The sequence below is a fragment of the Zeus faber genome (assembly GCF_960531495.2).
Source record: "Zeus faber genome assembly, chromosome: 12".
Lineage (NCBI taxonomy): Eukaryota > Metazoa > Chordata > Actinopteri > Zeiformes > Zeidae > Zeus > Zeus faber.
The window spans coordinates 32,604,272-32,623,772 of NC_137196.1; the positions used below are offsets into that span (position 1 = coordinate 32,604,272).

A 19,501-nucleotide genomic window follows, 5' to 3' on the forward strand; every position below is an offset into this window, starting at 1 on the left:
ATTGAACTACATAGATGTACGATGTATGTATATGATAAGTAAACATCATAGGAACAGCTGCATACCTTCATTCTGTATAAAAAATGATATTTATATATTATTATTAATATAATTTATTATTCTATAATTAATTATTGTATTTATATATCACGTATTATATTTAATTAGATATTATTTCATATACATTTATTTATCAACTTGTTTTTTTTATAAATCCACGGTTGCCTCGTTATTTCCGGTTCCGGTTATGGGAGATAATTTAAACTCGGCGTCTGATCGGTTGCTGTACCGGAAGGCGGGAACATAGGCGGCGGCGGCGGCGGCGGCGGCGGCGGCGGCGGCATCATCATCATCATCATCATCATCATGAGGCGGTGAGTTCTTCCTAAAGTTCCGATGTTTCGTGACAATTTTCGCATTAGCTTAGCAGCAGAAACCCCGCGCACCTCGCGGCTAGCCTAGCACCTACTTTAGCGGCTAGCCTGCAGCTAGCCTAGCACCTGCTCTAGCGGCTAGCCTAGCGGCTAGCCTGCAGCTAGCCTAGCACCTACTTTAGCGGCTAGCCTGCAGCTAGCCTAGCACCTGCTCTAGCGGCTAGCCTAGCGGCTAGCCTGCAGCTAGCCTAGCCTGCAGCTAGCCTAGCACCTGCTATAGCGGCTAGCCTGCAGCTAGCCTAGCACCTGCTCTAGCGGCTAGCCGCTCTGATGTGTTCTCTGAACTGAACCAAACGTTCAGTTAAATTCTGCGTTGAAGCCGAAATTACTTTTTTTTTTTTTTTTTCTTGTTTTAGACCCGGAGCAGGACCCTCTAGCTGCTCGGTGAGGAAACTAGGAGAAAGTTCTTTATTTGTTCTGCGTAATTAAAGGACCAGTTTCTTCCGACCGTGGTTCCACTGTAACTGTTGAAAACCCCCATTACATTGTTTTAAATGACTTAAATTATTTTTATTAAACCACTTCTATAACAGTACTTCCAGAGCTGTAACTTCCTGTTTCTAGCTTTGACTTCCTGTGTGATAAATTGCATGGTTTGACTAGTAATATTTTGTCAGTACAATACAGGAACAGACCAAAATGATTTCACTTATTCTGTATTTAAAGAGGTTATGAACAGTGAAGATATTAATGATGGAAGCAACACTTTAATAAGTTAAAAATACTCAACTCACCCAGAGTTGAGGCGCCTGGAAGTGATGTCATGAAAGGCCGAATGAAGCTCCTCCCCTGCGGGAGGTTGTCATGACAACAAGCGACCGAAGCGTTGATCTGATCCGAGCGTTTCATCATGCTGATGCTGATGCTGATGCTGCTGCTGCTGCGAGCGTAGACACTAAACTGATGGAGCCTGTGGTTCTCTTGCTCTGCACGGCTGGAGCAGCGCCCGGCGGAGGTCAGTGCTTTGGACTGGACGGGAGGAGCAGCGCCCGGCGGAGGTCAGTGCTTTGGACTGGACGGGAGGAGCAGCGTCCGGCGGAGGTCAGTGCTGTGGACTGGACGGGTGGAGCAGGTTGGTTGTTGAGCTGCTGGGACGTGATGTCAACAAAAGGCCGAATTGTAGCCCCTGCCTGGCGGCTTGTTGTCGTGCAGGGAGCGATGACAAAGACTAGACCGAAGCGTGAGCTGATCCCAGCAGCAGTCTCTGGCCACGCCCACCCCCTTCTGTTGCAACACCCTTTTTCTTGTGTTTCTGCAGCGCCGCCCTCCTGCACCTTGACTCCTGACGGAGCTCCTGGATGGAGCAGGCGGTGAGTGGATATGAACTGAACTAGGATTAATTCAGAGTTGGTGGAATCTCATGTGATGTTTCGTCTTAAGAAAATATTTAATACATGGAAATGTCGTATAAAGCGCCCGGCCAAATGTGAATTATTAAAGTTGCATGTGTCAAATGAGGTTTCAAAATCGTAAAAAGGCAGTTTCCACTCCTCTTAGATGCTGGGGGCGTGTCTGCTCGAACCACGCCCATCAGCATAAACCCTGTTCAACATTACCATTGTAGTAAATGTTGTGCTGAACCCAGTCTGTGAGTTACTGTCTGGCTGGGTACGCCCCATTCTCCACGGCCTGCTAGCATGCAGCTAATGCTAACGTCACTGAACCAACAGGATGCTGCTTTGGCGTGAGCTGAGTCTCTCTGAAGTCATTGAACTACCACATTGTTCAGTCTTTGTAACATGATGATGTTTAAACACCGGACGACGTTTAAACTTTTATTTAAAGTTGCTGTAAAGAGAACTCTGTGATTTGTTTCTACTGTTAAATCCAGCGGCACTGTTAGAGGTCAGACGAGCTGAACACTGTCTCTACATGATTCAAATACGTTGTTCATTTGCCGAAGAAAGTCAGATGTGTGGACAGGACCACGGCTCCTTATGTAGATGAAATGACAACACTGTCACATGACTTGGACACCACTGTCACTGCTTCTTCTTAAGACTTCCTGCTGCTGATTCTAGCTAATCACTATGGCAACAGTGTAAAGTTGGCTTGGTGCCACGTCACACCCGGTTGTTCTTGACTTAAAAGAACCAGATTTGACGGTGGTGACCTCCACCGCTGTCAACGTGGTACGACCCAAATTTAAAGTGTTCACCAGCTGCTCCAGGACACGCCCATGTGACCGTTTATTTAAAACTACCTCGTGTAATCGCAGTACTTTCAGAGCTGTAACTTCCTGTTTCTAGCCTCTGACTTCCTGTGTGACAAATTGCATGGTTTGATATTAATTTGTCAGTACAATACAGGAACAGACCATAATGATTTCATTTATTCTGTATTTAAATAGGTTACAAACAGTGAAGATATTAATGATGGAAGCAACACTTTAATAAGTTAAAAATACTCAACTCACCCAGAGTTGAGGCGCCTGGAAGTGATGTCATGAAAGGCCGAATGAAGCTCCTCCCTTGCGGGAGGTTGTCATGACAACAAGCGACCGAAGCGTTGATCTGATCCGAGCGTTTCATCATGCTGATGCTGATGCTGATGCTGCTGCGAGCGTAGACACTAAACTGATGGAGCCTGTGGTTCTCTTGCTCTGCACGGGTGGAGCAGCGTCCGGCGGAGGTCAGTGCTGTGGACTGGACGGGAGGAGCAGCGTCCGGCGGAGGTCAGTGCTGTGGACTGGACGGGAGGAGCAGCGTCCGGCGGAGGTCAGTGCTGTGGACTGGACGGGAGGAGCAGCGTCCGGCGGAGGTCAGTGCTGTGGACTGGACGGGTGGAGCAGGTTGGTTGTTGAGCTGCTGGGACATGATGTCAACAAAAGGCCGAATTGTAGCCCCTGCCTGGCGGCTTGTTGTCGTGCAGGGAGCGATGACAAAGACTAGACCGAAGCGTGAGCTGATCCCAGCAGCAGTCTCTGGCCACGCCCACCCCCTTCTGTTGCAACACCCTCTTTCTTGTGTTTCTGCAGCGCCGCCCTCCTGCACCTTGACTCCTGACGGAGCTCCTGGACGGAGCAGGCGGTGAGTGGATATGAACTGGGATGGCAGTTGGCTGTTTTCCTGAACCAGGGCTTCACCAAATTCACAGTAAATTTGAATCATTTTAAACCTCCATTCTGAAAACACTTAAAGGTTTCACAGCAACCATTAAAATAAACCCACGTGACTACGTTTATTTAAAACTACTTTGTGTAATCGCAGTACTTCCAGAGCTGTAACTTCCTGTTTCTAGCCTGACTTCCTGTGTGACAAATTGCATGGTTTGACTATTAATTTGTCAGTATAATACAGGAGCAGACCATAATGTCACGTTGTTGTGAAGCCATAGTGATTTCATTTATTCTGTATTTAAAGAGGTTATGAACAGTGAAGATATTAATGATGGAAGCAACACTTTAATAAGTTAAAAATACTCAACTCGCCCAGAGTTGAGGCGCCTGGAAGTGATGTCATGAAAGGCCGAATGAAGCTCCTCCCCTGCGGGAGGTTGTCATGACAACAAGCGACCGAAGCGTTGATCTGATCCGAGCGTTTCATCATGCTGATGCTGATGCTGATGCTGCTGCTGCTGCGAGCGTAGACACTAAACTGATGGAGCCTGTGGTTCTCTTGCTCTGCACGGGTGGAGCAGCGCCCGGCGGAGGTCAGTGCTTTGGACTGGACGGGTGGAGCAGCGCCCGGCGGAGGTCAGTGCTGTGGACTGGACGGGAGGAGCAGCGTCCGGCGGAGGTCAGTGCTGTGGACTGGACGGGTGGAGCAGGTTGGTTGTTGAGCTGCTGGGACATGATGTCAACAAAAGGCCGAATTGTAGCCCCTGCCTGGCGGCTTGTTGTCGTGCAGGGAGCGATGACAAAGACTAGACCGAAGCGTGAGCTGATCCCAGCAGCAGTCTCTGGCCACGCCCACCCCCTTCTGTTGCAACACCCTCTTTCTTGTGTTTCTGCAGCGCCGCCCTCCTGCACCTTGACTCCTGACGGAGCTCCTGGATGGAGCAGGCGGTGAGTGGATATGAACTGGGATGGCAGTTGGCTGTTTTCCTGAACCAGGGCTCCACCAAATTCACAGTAAATTTGAATCATTTCAAACCTCCATTCTGAAAACACTTAAAGGTTTCACAGCAACCATTAAAATAAACTTTTTAAGACTCATCTTTATTTTGACTCCTTTTTGTCACAGTGCTACTACACCAAGCTTTACTCTGTCCTGAAACATGATGGGATGCTCGGACGCTCCTGTTCAGTCTGGATCTATGATCAGATGTTTTTTAAAACTCAGACTTGACTCTGCTCTTGTTTTACTGGAGTTGAACACATGAGGCTTTAACAGCTTGAATACCTGTTTAAACTGGAACTCAGCTTCTCCTTTATTTCATAGGAGTGACATTGACTAAAAACATTACTTAAAAGAAAAAACACTTTCAATGTGGGAAGTCAGAAATGGTGACACGAAGGACAGACATTTCCGAGTAGATGTGGATCAGCTGATGAAGATTAAGTTAAAAACCAATTTGTTTCCATTGAGTATCAAACTGAATGTACTACAGTACTAAAAGTACTTTATTACTTCCAGCCCTGCTGATCCAGGTCCGGGCTCCATGGACGGTTCCACTGCTGAGGCAGTAAAGCAGCTCGTCCAAACAAAGGGCTGATGGGACCAGAAGGCCGGCCCCTCGTGGGCCCCCCTCGGCCTGGAACAAAGAGCGGCAGCGTTCCAGAACGCCGTTCTGCCATAAAGAGGCAGCAGCCGCTCTGGGATCCCCACATCCCAGAATGCCTCTGCCCAGACGTCGCTCCTCCTTCCTGGGCCAGCCTTCCGCCGAGCGCCTGGCCTGCTCCAGAGCGGGCCCCACCGCGGCCCCAAGGGGGGTGTTCGTCGGCACGGCCCCCGCCGTCGGAGCCTCCTGCCTGGGGGCCAGAGTGTCCCGAAGAGCCCTGGGCATCAGTAGCGTGTTCCTACAGGGCCTGAGAAGCAGCGCGGTGGCGGTGCTGCCCCCTGCTGGAGAACGCTTCACCAATGCCGCCGCCCAGAACCTCAACAGCTGCCTGATGGAGTACAGGGACAAGGTCCAAGCCCTGGAGCAGCTCAACCAGCAGCTGGAGGAGCAGATCAGATTGTGCCTGGACCGCAAGGCCTCCAGCGCCGGGACCTGGGGAGCGCTCCGCAAGGACTGGGAGGACATCTACAGACGGGTAGGACAGACTGGGGGGGGGGGGGGGGGGGCGTGCATCTACAGACTGGGTTAGATCCTTGGACCTTCCTGAACAGGGACAAGGAGGTGGAAGTAGAGAACATGGCCGCTGTTTGTATTTGATTCTTCATTAAGCTCCTGTTCACTCCTCAGAGGACACCCTCCTCCTAAACCCCCACCCTCCTCATAAACATGCTGCGTCCTCAGGTCAGTGAAGCCATCCTGGACAACGCCAGACTGATGCTGCAGACAGAGAACGTCCAGGCCAACGCCGAGGACTTCAAGGACAGGTCTGGACAATGACCTTCATCTTGTTGGATGACTGTTACTGTAGCCCAGGACTAGTTGTAAATGATGAATGAGCTTTATGTACATTTGAATAAACACCTGGTTCCAGTGACGAGGTGACGTAGTCTGTCTCCAGGTACGAGAACGAGCAGCCCTTCAGGAAGGCGGTGGAGGAGGAGATCGCCTCACTCTACAAGGTGATTGAAGACGCCGCCCTCACCAGGTCAGAGTTGGAGCAGCAGATGGAGAACATGCGGGCGGAGCTGGGGGAGCTGGAGCATGGCCACGAGGAGGTCTGAATCTTGTACACTAATTTAAACAGTTATGAATATTAACATTCCCTGAACTCTACCCACTGCACCTACCACCTGACTCCTTCCTCTGGTGGAGGTTAAGAATGAGGCATCACTCCATACGTCTCCTCATAAATATGTGTGTATATATATGTATATGATGACTCAAAGCGTCGCATCATGATGTGACATGAGTGATCTGGAACCAGCTGTCTGTGCGTTAGTCTCACTAAGGTGGATGCTTTGGTCCCGCCTCCAGGATGTCCGGGGCCTGTACCAGCAGATGGCGGGGCGGGAGGTGGATGAGCCCGATGCCCCCATCCAGACCAGTTTGGACCAGATCCTGGCCCATATCAGGACGCACTGGGAGAAGGTTTTGGAGAGGAACCGAGCCGAGACAGACAGCTACCTGGAGGTCAAGGTGCTGCTCCCGCAAACCTGTTTCCATGGCAACACCACATCAAATATGTTAGGAATGTGTCAGACGGTCCAGTGAAAATTTGGTAGGAATACAATATAATGTGTTGATTGTATTGACGTAGATGCATTAAGGTGGAGCTTCCTCCAGCAGGACGAGGCGCTAGGTGGGCGGCTGAGTGGCGAGGAGGAGGAGCTGGAGATGCTGAAGAGCGAGTGCAGCGACGCCGGCTGTAAGATCCAGAGTCTGCAGGCGGAGACTGAGTCCACCAGAGCGCTGGTCAGTGACGCTCACATGACTCCACCCGTAGTTTATGCCTAAACCTGGAAGTTGAGGAACTCTTGTGTCGCCATAGAAACGAGGTCTGGAGAATTCGCTGAGCGACGCCCGGCACTGGCACGACATCGAGCTGCAGAACCTGGGCTCAGTCATCAGGAAGCTGGAGGCGGAGCTGGCCGACGTCCGCAGCGACATCGAGCGGCAGCACCGCGACTACGAAACCCTGATGAGCAACAAGATGCGTCTGGAGCAGGAGATCGGAACGTACCACGGCATCCTGGATGGGGAGGAGAGCCGCTACCAGCCCGGCCCCGCCCTGTGAGTCCCGGTGTGCCGGCCGAGCTCAGCCGCGCTCTCTGGGTGAGTGTGTTGATGTCTCCTCCTGTGTCCTCGTGCAGGTGCTCGGCCCCCCCCCTCGAAGCCCAGGACGCCCCCTGTAGCAGGCCGGCGGAGGGGCCCGCCGCCAGCGGCCCCTGAAGAGCTGTGTTGCGGGGAATCCTGTGTGAGCAGCGCTAAATAAAAGCAGTTTGAAGCTCGACTCAATCTACCGTTTGTGTTTCAAAGAACCCGCTCCTGGAGTTTTTAAACAAAACATACACTGACCGCACTGTGTGATGAGCGCTACGGCTTGGAAATAGTTTATTTAGGCTGCATACATCCCAAAATGCTCCCAATGTACCTACCATATGTACGAGAGATGTTCCATCCACTATCAAAGAAACACTTTGGACCTCAATCCAAACGAGAACAGCTTCACCGTGCTCCCAAAACAGGACTCTCCTCACCACGGTAACGCTGACACATCTGGGTCCGGGTGCTTGAAAGCGTTCGTCCTGCCGTTCAAGTGGAAAATCATTTGGTCCAGGTATAAACAAGCTACATTTTTACCCACAATGCCACAGACCTCCCCAACACTTCCTCATTGAGTTCATTGCTCCTTCTGTTGTGGGAAGGCATTATGTGATGTCTGGTCAGTCTCCAAACAACATCCCTCCACATCTGTGGCGCGGTGAGAACATCCCGGTACTTCCGGGGGTTCTCCGTGTGACCAGAGGGCGGTACGGGAAGTGGTCGCCGCTAGAGCGGGTTCAGCGGGACGCAGCCGACACCCACCCCGCCCTCGTGCCACACCATGGGCGCCATGAAGCTCCACCCGTTGTTCTCCACGTCGAACATCTCCACCGAGTTGAGGTTGGATTGGCCGTCGTACCCGCCCACGGCATAAAGCCGCCCCGAGGTGGCCACCAGTGACACCCTGCTGCGCCGTGTGCTCATGGCCACCAGGTGACTCCACTGACCCGCTGCAGAGCTGTACACTTCAGCGCCGCTCAGGAAGCCCGAGCCGTCATAGCCACCGGCGACGTACATGAAGCTCCCTAGTGGTGCGGCGCCGTGGCGACAGCGCTTGTTAATCATGGGAGTGGCGGCGTGCCAGCGGTCCGTGTGATGGTTGTAGTACTCCACCTGCAAGCGCGATGCAGTAGTACAGCAACACTTAGTACTTTCAGCTGCATACACAGTTTGGAGGATGTGACCGCACTGCTAGAGGTACCGACCGTGTTAAAGATCTGTAGACCGTCATGGCCGCCCGAGACGAAGATCCTGCCCTCAAACACTGTGACGCCCGCAGCGCTGCGGCTTGCGCTCATCTCCGTCACCACTGCCCACCTGTCGAGTGGAGAAAACAGTCGGGAAACTGGAAACAGGAAGTTGTGTCATGCTGAATTAGTAGAAGAGGAAATTACCTGTCTGTTTCAGGAGAGTAGCACTCAACCGAATTTAGGGACGACTTGCCATCATAGCCGCCGCACACGTAAATATGGCCGTCGACCACCACCGTTCCCATGGCGCTGCAGGCAGGAAGTGAGGGGAGCAGACAGGAAGTGAGGCGGAGAAACATGGGCAGGATTCTTTTCACCAAACGGTCGCACTCACCTGCGCTGGCTGTTCATACTGGATACCCGGGTCCAGGAGTCCGTCTCAGGGTTGTACACCTCCACCGTGCTGAGCCGTGATTGGCCGTCGAAGCCGCCGATGGCGTACAGCAGGCCGTTCACTACGGCCACGCCCACTCTGCTGCGTGCTGTCCTCATTGGCTGACAGCGCTCCCACACGTTGGCCATTAGATCGAACACCTCCACCACATTCAGCGAGTCGCCTGAAGGGAAACCAGACGACTACTACAGAGTACTACTGCATACTCTACATCAACATGACACTGCTGTTTAAAACATTATACTGTATAATACAGGGAAACAAGTCGAGTATTTTCATTGAACGGAAATATTTCACAGGAGGGTGGAGGTGTGACTTGTACTCTAGCGCCCCCTACCGGAGCTGTTGAGTCCCCCCACAGCGTAGATGAGCCCGGTGATGGAGGTGCAGCTCCGCTGTCGGGTCTTGAACGCCGGGAGGCGCCGGCGCTCTGGCATCAGGTGGAAATCTTTGGCTTCGTCCACCAGGTCTCTGTGGGAAGTGACGACTTGTAAATGTTGCTGCTTTGAGGTGAAATGAATGAAAATACAAGTTCAACGCTGCACCTGCACTTGTGGCAGCAGCGCACCAGCGCCTCCTGCTGGACGCGGTCAGACAGGAAGTGCGGTCGGCACAGAGGCAGTCGAACTCTGGAGAGGAGGTCGGGAAGCACAGCGGAGCGCTCGTCATCATGGCGAACCCAGGACAGCACGGCCTCAAACACCTGGGAGGAGCAGCACCACCTGTCATCACTACCCTGACACCACCCAAACACAAGACAGGTTCTATGGCTGCCAGTTGAGAGGTTCTCCACCTGCTCCTCCGCCTTGATGTTGAGCTCGTCGCAGCCCACCAGCTCCATCACGTCGTCCTGACGGAGGCTGAGAAACTCCTCCGTCAGGGAAACATCTACAAAGTGCTGGTGGAGGAAGCAGTTTGCGGAGTCGTACAGGGTGGTGCACATCATTGTTTCTGCAAACTGACGCACGCCCAGACAGTTCTTAGGGTGGAGCCTGAGGGCGGGACACAGAGGAGTCAGAATCAGTGCCCTGCTGAACAGTCGAAAAAAACAAATCAACAACATCCTGCTGAATGTGACCGAGGTGAGAGGCTGCAGCACACTGCTCGTACTGATGGCCACAAATAACTGGAGATGATGTTTAGGTGAATAAATATGTACAACACAGGCACGGCAACAATGGATGTGTCAAGTCATCAGAATGATTATAATGCCGTCAATAAATGAGCACAGAGTGGATGTGACGGAGGTGGAGGTACCTCTCCTGCAGGAAGGAGCAGCAGGCGTCCTTGACGTTCTGCAGCTGCAGGAAGCTGGCTCCAACCAGCAGCGACTGGACGTTCTGCTGGTCAATGGCAACGTGGCCGTTGTACGCAAAGTTGATCAGAGCCTCCAGAGCACTGCCACGCAGCACATTCAAGAACAGTACAAAGACTCATTATTGTTATTAATAATATTAATATTCATCATGAGAATTTACCCTCCAACGCATTTACTTCAACATTCTAAGGAACCGAATCAGCCTGATACAGTAATAAGATAACAGTTCAGTAAGTTGCTGACTATTTTTCTCAATGGAACTAGTCACACTGGTTATAAAACACTGTTATTAAACTAGTCTCACTAGTTATAATACACTCGTTATTAAACTAGTCTCACTAGATATAAAACACTCGTTACTAAACTAGTCACACTAGTTATAAAACACTCGTCATTAAACTGGTCATACTAGTTATAAAACCAGTTATTAAACTAGTCACACTAGTTATAATACACTCGTTATTAAACTAGTCACACCAGTTATAAAACACTAGTTATTAAACTAGTCACACCAGTTATAAAACTAGTTATTAAACAAGTCACACTAGTTATAAAACACTAGTTATTAAACTAGTCACACCAGTTATAAAACTAGTTATTAAACAAGTCACACTAGTTATAAAACACTAGTTATTAAACTAGTCACACCAGTTATAAAACTAGTTATTAAACAAGTCACACTAGTTATAAAACACTAGTTATTAAACAAGTCACACTAGTTATAAAACACTAGTTATTAAACTAGTCACACTAGTTTTAAAACACTCGTCATTAAACTAGTCATACTAGTTCTTAAACTAGTACTAGTAATAACCCTCGGGGAGACTCCGCCCACCTGGGGTCCATGCCCTGCATGACGATCTCGTCCTGCTTGCTCTCCATCATGTCGGTGGTGAACATGGCGTGGAAGTACGGGATGGAGGCCACCAGCACGATACGGTGAGCGCTGAACTTATGGTCCCCGACCTGGAGGCAAGAGCAGAGGGCCTGTCAGGAGTACTACTACATTATGTAGTATTACATGTGTATTCAAGGAAGCGCAAAAGCTGACAAATGCAGTCCTCCGTTGCCGATCACAACCCCCCGCTTCATCTTGGTCTGCTTTCCTTTGACATCAGATTTTAAATAGGATTTAAATCCAACTGAGCAAGAAAGTCAAAACACTACAAGTACTTTGGTATACTGTATACTCAAGTATATCAAATATTCAGTCAGATTTTACTCCACTACATTTCATATGCATCTTATATGATAAACCTTACCTCATCTTACATCATCCTATCATAGCTCATGTGACCTCATCTTGGAGCTGCATGAATCACACTCATTTTGATGTGAAATGAACATTTCAGACCTTGAACAAGCACAAAGACACCTAGCATCAACATGCGTCTTGGGTGATCCGATCACAAGCGGACAGCTCTAACTATGTCTGTTTACACCTGGCATCAACATGCGTCTTGGGTGATCCGATCACAAGCGGACAGCTCTAACTATGTCTGTTTACACCTGGCATCAACATGCGTCTTGGGTGATCCGATCACAAGCGGACAGCGTGTGTACTGTACACAACATAGGGCTCAGGCTCAACACATTTATTTAGTTTCCTCATTTTCGTTCATGTATGGAAAATTAAAAAGGCACAACTCAGGCACAACTCAGAATTGGAGGGGGGCTTTTTAGTTGTCTAGACAGCAGGTTTTCCTGTGTTTTTATTTTCATTTGTTTCCTACTTTAATTAAAACACATTTTAAAAACAACCAGGACAGCGGAGGAGTGATGTCTGCTGCACGTTCCCGTGTCTCTGAACGAAACAAATAAACTATGTGTTCTTATTTATTACTTCAGTGGTACCTGGACTTAGGACTGCATCTACTTAGGACTAATCCAAGATACCAGCAGTGATAGTCGCCAAAATTTGTATCGACTTGCGACCGACTGCTCCAAGATACCACCGTGGAAATTTGCAGATGGCGCGTCGGCGGCCAGTCAGCAGCCAGTCAGCAGCCAGTCAGCAGCCAGTCAGCAGCCAGTCAGCGGGCGACCTACACGGTGTGTGCACGTAGTTCGTGGCTAATGGATATTTCTTTCATATTTACTGTGTTTGTATTGTGTATTTTGTTTATTTTCACCCGTCATGATTTCATCATGACGGGTAAATCATTTCATATGGGAAAAATTGCTTGGACATACGACTGTTTTAACATACGACCGTTCTTATAGAACCAATGACAGTCTTAAGTTGAGGTACCACTGTATTACTATTTATTTTTGTTCATTTCCTAACTGAAGAAACAACCTGTGTGTTCCACGCTCCCTGTTGTTATGGGACTTCATTTAGTAAAAATGTGATGTTTATGTGTAAATACTTTACTTGTAGGGATGGGTGATATGGCAAAAATATACAGGTACTCCTCATTAAACCACTGTTCAATACAACAAGCTCTGTGTACTGTACACTGTTTACAATAACAAGCATCTCATCACCATTTATATACTATATATACACAGTATATACACACTATATACACTACATATACTTTATACAGTACACTATATACACACACACACACACACACACACTACATACACTATATACACACACACACACACACTATACAATATATACACACACTATACAGTATATACTATATACATACTATACAGTGTTTACACTATATATACACACTATATAAACTATATATACAATATACACTGTATATACCAGCCATGCAGGTGGTTGTACTGTTCAGTAACTTACAAAATAGTCTTATAATATAATTTATTTTCCCACGATTTAAATTTGCACTTTGTTTTGTTTTGTTGTTGTTGAATGAAATTCAACAAAACAAAAGCTCCATGTCCGTTGCTGCGCTCCGTGCACACGTTCTGTATCAGTACGTAGCGGCCGCCACAAATACATCAATGTTTGGGAAACACAAGCTGCTTCCACACATGCACTCCAGACAATGTCCAGACAATCAGGTCCAGACAAAGTCTAGAGTTTCCCTTTCACACATGCAGAACACATCCAGAGATGGTCCGTGTCAGACACCTTTACTACACCCGGAAATACTCTGTTTAGGTGAGACGAGGAGCGGAGCCTGGGTGGAGCAGAAGGCATGACGTGACGCAATGATGCTGTAAAGTTTTACAACACCCAAGATGGCGGACGAGGCTACAGATATAACCGGAGCATGATGGAGACATCACCAACACGCGACACACCCACTCGCTGTGAATGATCCGGACAATCAGCTGCTCTGTTCACACACAGCATTCAATCGGACATGAGACAGACATGGTAGCAGGGAGCTGTCTGGGTAAAGTCATGTCCGCTCCAAATGATTTGGACATTCACGTTCACACGTACAGCTCCTCCGGGTAACGGCTGGGTAGTTTCAAGATTCAAGATTCAAGATTCAAGATTTTTTATTTGTCACATACATATACATACTTCCATACATATATGCAGTGAAATGTAATGCAACGCACCCGGTGATAGCACACAATATGTCCTAGGAAAAAGTACAAAAATAAAATAAAGTAAAAAGTAGAAAATTCCTTTCTAATAGACCGACTAACTGACTCCTAAAACGTAATACAGTAAGTGGAATACTTATAGAATAAGATAAAAATATATAGAATAAAATACAATAAAAATAAATTGAAATAAAATGGAATAGATAGAAGGAATATGGCTATGTATATACAGATATGTGCATTTAAAGTGGCATGTGAATTAAAGTGGCATGTGAATGTGAATAGTGTGAGGTAGTGTTTGGGATAATACAGCACAGTATACAACAGTACGGCGCAGCAATACGGCATCACGAACAACCCTGAACAGTGATACAGTATGTGGTACAGTATGCTACATACAGTACAGTAGGTAGTGGAGCCTAGTGCATGGCTCAGTTAGGACCCCTGGTGAGGTCAGCGTTGACAGTTCTAATGGCTTGAGGGAAGAAACTCCGTCTCAGTCTCTCTGTTCTCGCTGCGTGACTGCGGAGGCGCTTGCCTGACCGCAGCAGCTGAAACAGTCCGTTGTTGGGGTGGTGAGGATCCTTCATGATCCTACGGGCTCTGCTACTACACCTCCTGGTGTATAACTCCTGCAAGGGGGGGAGGGTAGTTCCAGTGGTACGTTCAGCTGAACGCACCACCCTCTGCAGGGCCCGCCTGTCCTGGGCAGTACAGTTCCCAAACCAGGCAGTGATGTTGCCTGTCAGGATGCTCTCCACTGCTCCAGAGTAGAAGGACTTGAGGATCCTCACCGAGACCCGGAATTTCCTCAGCTGCCTGAGGTGGTAGAGACGCTGCCTCGCCTTTCTCACCAGAGTGTCCGTGTGAACAGTCCATGTTAAGTCCTTTGTGATGTGGACTCCCAGATATCTGAAGCTGCTCACCCTATCGACAGAAGTCCCATTAATCCACAAGGGCGCTTGCGTCCTCGATTGTGATCCACGCCTAAAGTCCACAATCAGCTCCTTGGTTTTGCTGACGTTCAGGTGTAGGCTGTTGTCCTGGCACCAGAGTGACAGGTCAGCCACCTCCTCGCGGTAGGCCTTCTCATCGCAGTCGGTGATCAGGCCCACGACCACGGTGTCGTCAGCAAACTTGATGATGGTGTTGGAGCTGGACCTGGCCACACAGTCATGTGTGTACAGGGAGTACAGTAGGGGGCTGAGGACGCAGCCCTGGGGGGATCCTGTGTTCAGGGTGAGGGAGCTTGACATGTACTTCCCCACCTTGACCACCTGGGGGCGGCCTGTGAGGAAGTCCAGGATCCAGGTGCACAGCGGAGCATTCAATCCGAGCTCCATCAGCTTGACAGCCAGTCTGGTGGGAACTATGGTGTTGAAAGCTGAACTATAATCAATGAACAGCATTCTCACATAGGCCCCCTTCCGGCCATCCAGGTGCGTGAGCGTGGTGTGCAGTACCTGGGAGACCGCGTCATCCGTGGATCTGTTCTGCCGGTACGCGAACTGCAACGGGTCCAAGGTGCGGGGGAGGGAGGCGCAGATGTAATCCTTAATCAGCCTCTCGAAACACTTCATGGCCACCGAGGTGAGGGCCACCGGACGGTAGTCATTCAGGCAGGTTGGAGAAGCCATCTTCGGGACAGGAACGACGGTGGACCTCTTGAAGCAGGATGGGACCACTGATTCAGCCAGGGAGATGTTGAATATTGTGGTGAACACCGGAGCTAGCTGGTTAGCACAGGTCTTCAGTACTCGTCCAGATATGCCGTCTGGACCCGCAGCTTTCCTGGTGTTCACCCGCATCAAAGCCCTCCTGACCTCGTGCACGGACACTGAGAGTGCGCGCTCGTCCCCAGCGGTGTAGCTCCAATTAGCCGGCGAGCTAGCGGTGCTGCTGCCAGACTCGAACCGCGCATAAAAGGAGTTCAGTTGGTTGGCCAGGGAGGCGTCCACACTCGTGGCTGGGGAGGAGCTGCTCTTGTAGTTTGTTATTGTTCGCAGCCCCTCCCACAAGCGTCTTGTGTCCCCCCGCTCCATCTGCAGCTCCACGGTGTCTCTCTTCAGGGTTTGCAGTGCATGTGTGAACAGAGCCGGTGACTGTCTGGAGCATTCTGGGTTCTTGCGTTGTTCTTGCACAAGCCCCGAGGTTAACTCTGTCTTTTTCTCATTCTGCAGGATTTATTCTTTGCAAGTAAAGTATTTACACAAAACACCCAGTTTCTACTGAATTAAGTACCAAAGCAACCGTTTACTCTTCAGGCATGGAGGTAGAGGATTGTCTGGGCAAGATATATTCATGAACAATGTGTCCTCGGCGCCTGCGATGTGCTGCTCCGTCTGCCCAGAGCAGCAACATGTAGAAGCAGAGCCGCAACATGTAGAAGCAGAGCAGCAACATGTAGAAGCAGAGCCGCAACATGTAGAAGCAGAGCAGCAACATGTAGAAGCAGAGCCGCAACATGTAGAAGCAGAGCAGCAACATGTAGAAGCAGAGCAGCAACATGTAGAAGCAGAGCAGCAACATGTAGAAGCAGAGCTGGCTCCATGTGCCTTTTCTTTTCTGGACCAGCCCCTAAAAGTCTCTGTACGGGACTGTAGAGAGGGGAAGTGACACCCCATCACCAGTGCTTAATGGAGCTTCCTCTTCCTCCCTCTCTCCCACCATCTTCCATATGAACCATATGAAGATTTGAACCATGTGAACCAAACTGTTCCCTCAGTGTTCTCACTTCCAGTAGAACCAGTAGAACAAATAGAACCAGTGAAACCAGTAGAACCAGTGAAGCCAATAGAACCAGGAGAACCAGTAGAATCCAATAGAACCCAGCAGAACACATAAGAACCAGTGAAACCAGTAGAAGCCACCTCTTTTTAAGTACAGATAACCAGAGAACAGAGCACTTCCTGTTCACTGTAAAACTGAAGTTAGTTCAACAGGTTAGACCCTGTTAGTGAGTTACACCGTTAGTAAAACTGTTAGTGAGTTACACCGTTAGTTAAACTGTAAGTTAGTTACACCGTTAGTTAAACTGTTAGTTAGTTACACCGTTAGTTAAACTGTTAGTTAGTTACACCGTTAGTTAAACTGTTAGTTAGTTACACCGTTAGTTAGACTGTTAGTTAGTTACACTGTTAGTTAGACTGTTAATTAGTTACACTGTTAGTTAGACTGTAAGTTAGTTACACTGTTAGTTAGACTGTTAGTTAGTTACACTGTTAGTTAAACTGTTAATTAGTTACACTGTTAGTTAAACTGTTAATTTGTTAAACTGTTAGTTACACTGTTAGTTAAACTGTTAGTTAGTTACACTGTTAGTTAAACTGTTAGTTAGTTACTCTGTTAGGTAAACTGTTAATTAGTTACTCTGTTAGTTAAACTGTTAGTTAGTTACACTGTTAGTTAAACTGTTAATTTGTTAAACTGCAAGTTAAACTGTTAATTTGTTAAACTAAGTTAAACTGTTAGTTAAACGGTTAGTTAGTTACACTGTTAGTTAAACGGTTAGTTAGTTACACTGTTAGTTAAACTGTTAGTTAGACTGTTAGTTAGTTACACTGTTAGTTAAACTGTTAATTAGTTACACTGTTAGTTAAACTGTTAATTAGTTACACTGTTAGTTAAACTGTAAATTACACTGTTTAACTGCTTAGTTGGTTGCACTGTTAGTTAGTTAAACTGCTTAGTTGGGTACACTGTTCGTTACATTGTTAGTTAAACTGCTTAGTTAGTTACACTGTTGGTTACATTGTTAGTTAAACTGCTTAGTTGGTTACACTGTTAGTTACATTGTTAGTTAAACTGCGTAGTTAGTTAAACTGTTGGTTAGTTACACTGTTAGTAACACTACTTAGTTAGTTACACTGTTAGTTAAGCTGCTTATTGACTTACACGGTTTGTTAAACTGCTTTGTTAATTACACTGTTTGTTAAACTGCTAAGTTAGTTAAACTGTTGGTTACATTGTTAGTTAAACTGCTTAGTTAGTAAGACTGTTGGTTAGTTACACTGTTAGTTACACTGTTTGTAACACTACTTAGTTAGTTACTGTTAGTTAAGCTGCTTAGTTACACTGTTTGTTAAACTGCTTTGTTAGTTACACTGTTAGTTAAACTGCTTCGTCAGTTACACTGTTACATTGTTAGTTACAATGCTTATTTAGTTAACTGCTTAGTTAGTTAGACTGTTAGTTAAACTGCTAAGTCGATTAAACTATTAGTCAGTTAGACTGTTAGTTAAACTGCTAGGTTGGTTAAACTATTAGTTAGGTAGACTGTTATTTAAACTATTTAGTTAGTTACACTGTTGGTTACATTGTTAGTTAAACTGCTTAGTTAGTTACACTGTTGGTTACATTGTTAGTTTAACTGCTGAGTTGGTTACACTGTTGGTTACATTGTTAGTTAAACTGTTGAGTTAGTTACACTGTTGGTTACATTGTTAGTTAAAATGTTTAGTTAGTTACACTGTTGGTTACATTGTTAGTTGAACTGCTGAGTTAGTTACACTGCATTGCTAGTTAAACTGTTGGTTAGTTACACTGTCAGTTAAACTGCTTGGTTAGTTACACTGGGTTGTTAGTTAAACTAGTAAACTACTAAACTAACTGGTTACATTGTTCGATTGTATTGAACGATTTAATTAGTTACACTACTAGTTACATTGCTAGTTAAACTGCTAGTAAGTTACACTGTTAGTAATATTGTTGGTTAAACTGTTAGTTAAACTCCTTTGTTAGTTACACTGTCAGTTACATTGTTAGTTAAACTGCTTAGTTAGTGCTGTTTCCAGCTGCTATTGCTGTTTCCAGCTGCTTATTGCTGAGTTACACTGTTAGTTACACCGGTTAGTTGCTTTAGCTAGTTACTAACTGATTAACAATGAACGCCTGTAACTTACGAGTGGTTTTCTGATCCCAATTCTGACACAATTCACACATATTTCATCAACCTTAACTTGGTAGCACTCCGCTCAAGTTCATAGTACAACAGTAGTAATACTATGAATGGTAGTACTCGTAATATGCCGGTACAGCAAACATGTGCACAGCTGTATTGTTTAAATATATCTATATTCTGGGGATGTGTTCATTATGTTGAGGCCGGCAGTCCTAATTCAAGTACTGGTGGTAATAGTTCAAGTAATACTGCTACTGCAGGTACTATAGGTTTGGTATACCACGAAGCGGAGTAGAACCTGTTCAAATCTAACCCTAAAAAATCTAATGAATCCATATTTTAAACATTTCTCCGACTTTTGACAGTTTAACCCCTTAGCTCAGCTAGGTAGCTTAGCCGTTAGCATGGCCGGTGCGGTACCTTGAGCGTGACGTCGCACAGCCGGCCCTGCCGCCGGACCTCCTCCATCACCCCGTAGCCTCGCAGCGGCAGCTCGGGCACCGAGAAATGCACCAGGTCCTCCAGCTCTGCGCACACAGCGTCCCCCATCACGAGGAGCCCCGGAGCAGCGGCGTCTGGAGGCGCATAGCACGGCGCAGTGTCCACGGAGAGCCGCCGTAGGGACGCAGGAAAGAGCCTGCCGTGCTACGCAAGTAGCTCCTCTTTCAGAGTAAAAGCACAGCTCAAGTCAAAGGCTTTTGTTTATGGAACAAAATGTGAAGAATAAAACCTTATGTAACAGCAGAAAAATATCGTTGTTCACATACATACAAGTGCAGATGTCGGGAAAAAAAATATATATATATAAGTATATATATATATACATATATGCGCTTTTATACATTGCTGGAAGAAAAACCTTCAAAAGGAAACCGCCGTAGGAACCGGAAGTAGCTT

At 47.4% G+C, this 19,501-nt stretch overlaps 2 protein-coding genes across 11 annotated transcripts; one reads left to right on the forward strand and one right to left on the reverse strand.

Annotated features, from left to right (window-relative positions):
* Positions 1–351: 351 nt before the first annotated feature.
* Positions 352–7,440, forward strand: bfsp2 (beaded filament structural protein 2, phakinin). 9 transcript variants are annotated; one of them, XM_080010661.1, is made up of 15 exons: positions 352–374; positions 791–818; positions 1,378–1,475; positions 1,693–1,744; positions 3,054–3,194; positions 3,412–3,529; positions 4,074–4,171; positions 4,389–4,440; positions 5,012–5,631; positions 5,838–5,920; positions 6,055–6,211; positions 6,471–6,632; positions 6,780–6,908; positions 6,985–7,226; positions 7,307–7,440. In XM_080010661.1, the coding sequence occupies exons 9-15, from the start codon at positions 5,212–5,214 to the stop codon at positions 7,383–7,385; spliced, it is 1,272 nt and encodes a 423-aa protein (XP_079866787.1). In that variant the 5' UTR covers positions 352–374; positions 791–818; positions 1,378–1,475; positions 1,693–1,744; positions 3,054–3,194; positions 3,412–3,529; positions 4,074–4,171; positions 4,389–4,440; positions 5,012–5,211; the 3' UTR covers positions 7,386–7,440. The 9 variants fall into 9 exon arrangements, with proteins under 9 accessions (XP_079866787.1, XP_079866788.1, XP_079866789.1 ...); XM_080010662.1 differs by lacking the exon at positions 791–818 and having other exon boundaries at positions 358–374; positions 2,785–3,194; XM_080010663.1 differs by lacking the exon at positions 791–818 and having other exon boundaries at positions 358–374; positions 4,389–4,506.
* A 78-nt stretch (positions 7,441–7,518) lies between these two features.
* On the reverse strand, positions 7,519–19,197 carry klhl18 (kelch-like family member 18). Of its 2 annotated transcripts, XM_080010299.1 has the most exons (10): positions 19,025–19,197; positions 11,057–11,187; positions 10,161–10,301; positions 9,697–9,895; positions 9,449–9,606; positions 9,241–9,374; positions 8,844–9,066; positions 8,654–8,758; positions 8,465–8,576; positions 7,519–8,372 (listed from the first exon to the last, which is right to left on the reverse strand). In XM_080010299.1, the coding sequence occupies exons 1-10, from the start codon at positions 19,151–19,153 to the stop codon at positions 7,986–7,988; spliced, it is 1,719 nt and encodes a 572-aa protein (XP_079866425.1). In that variant the 5' UTR covers positions 19,154–19,197; the 3' UTR covers positions 7,519–7,985. The 2 variants fall into 2 exon arrangements, with proteins under 2 accessions (XP_079866425.1, XP_079866424.1); XM_080010298.1 differs by having other exon boundaries at positions 9,449–9,895.
* Between the last annotated feature and the right edge of the window lie 304 nt (positions 19,198–19,501).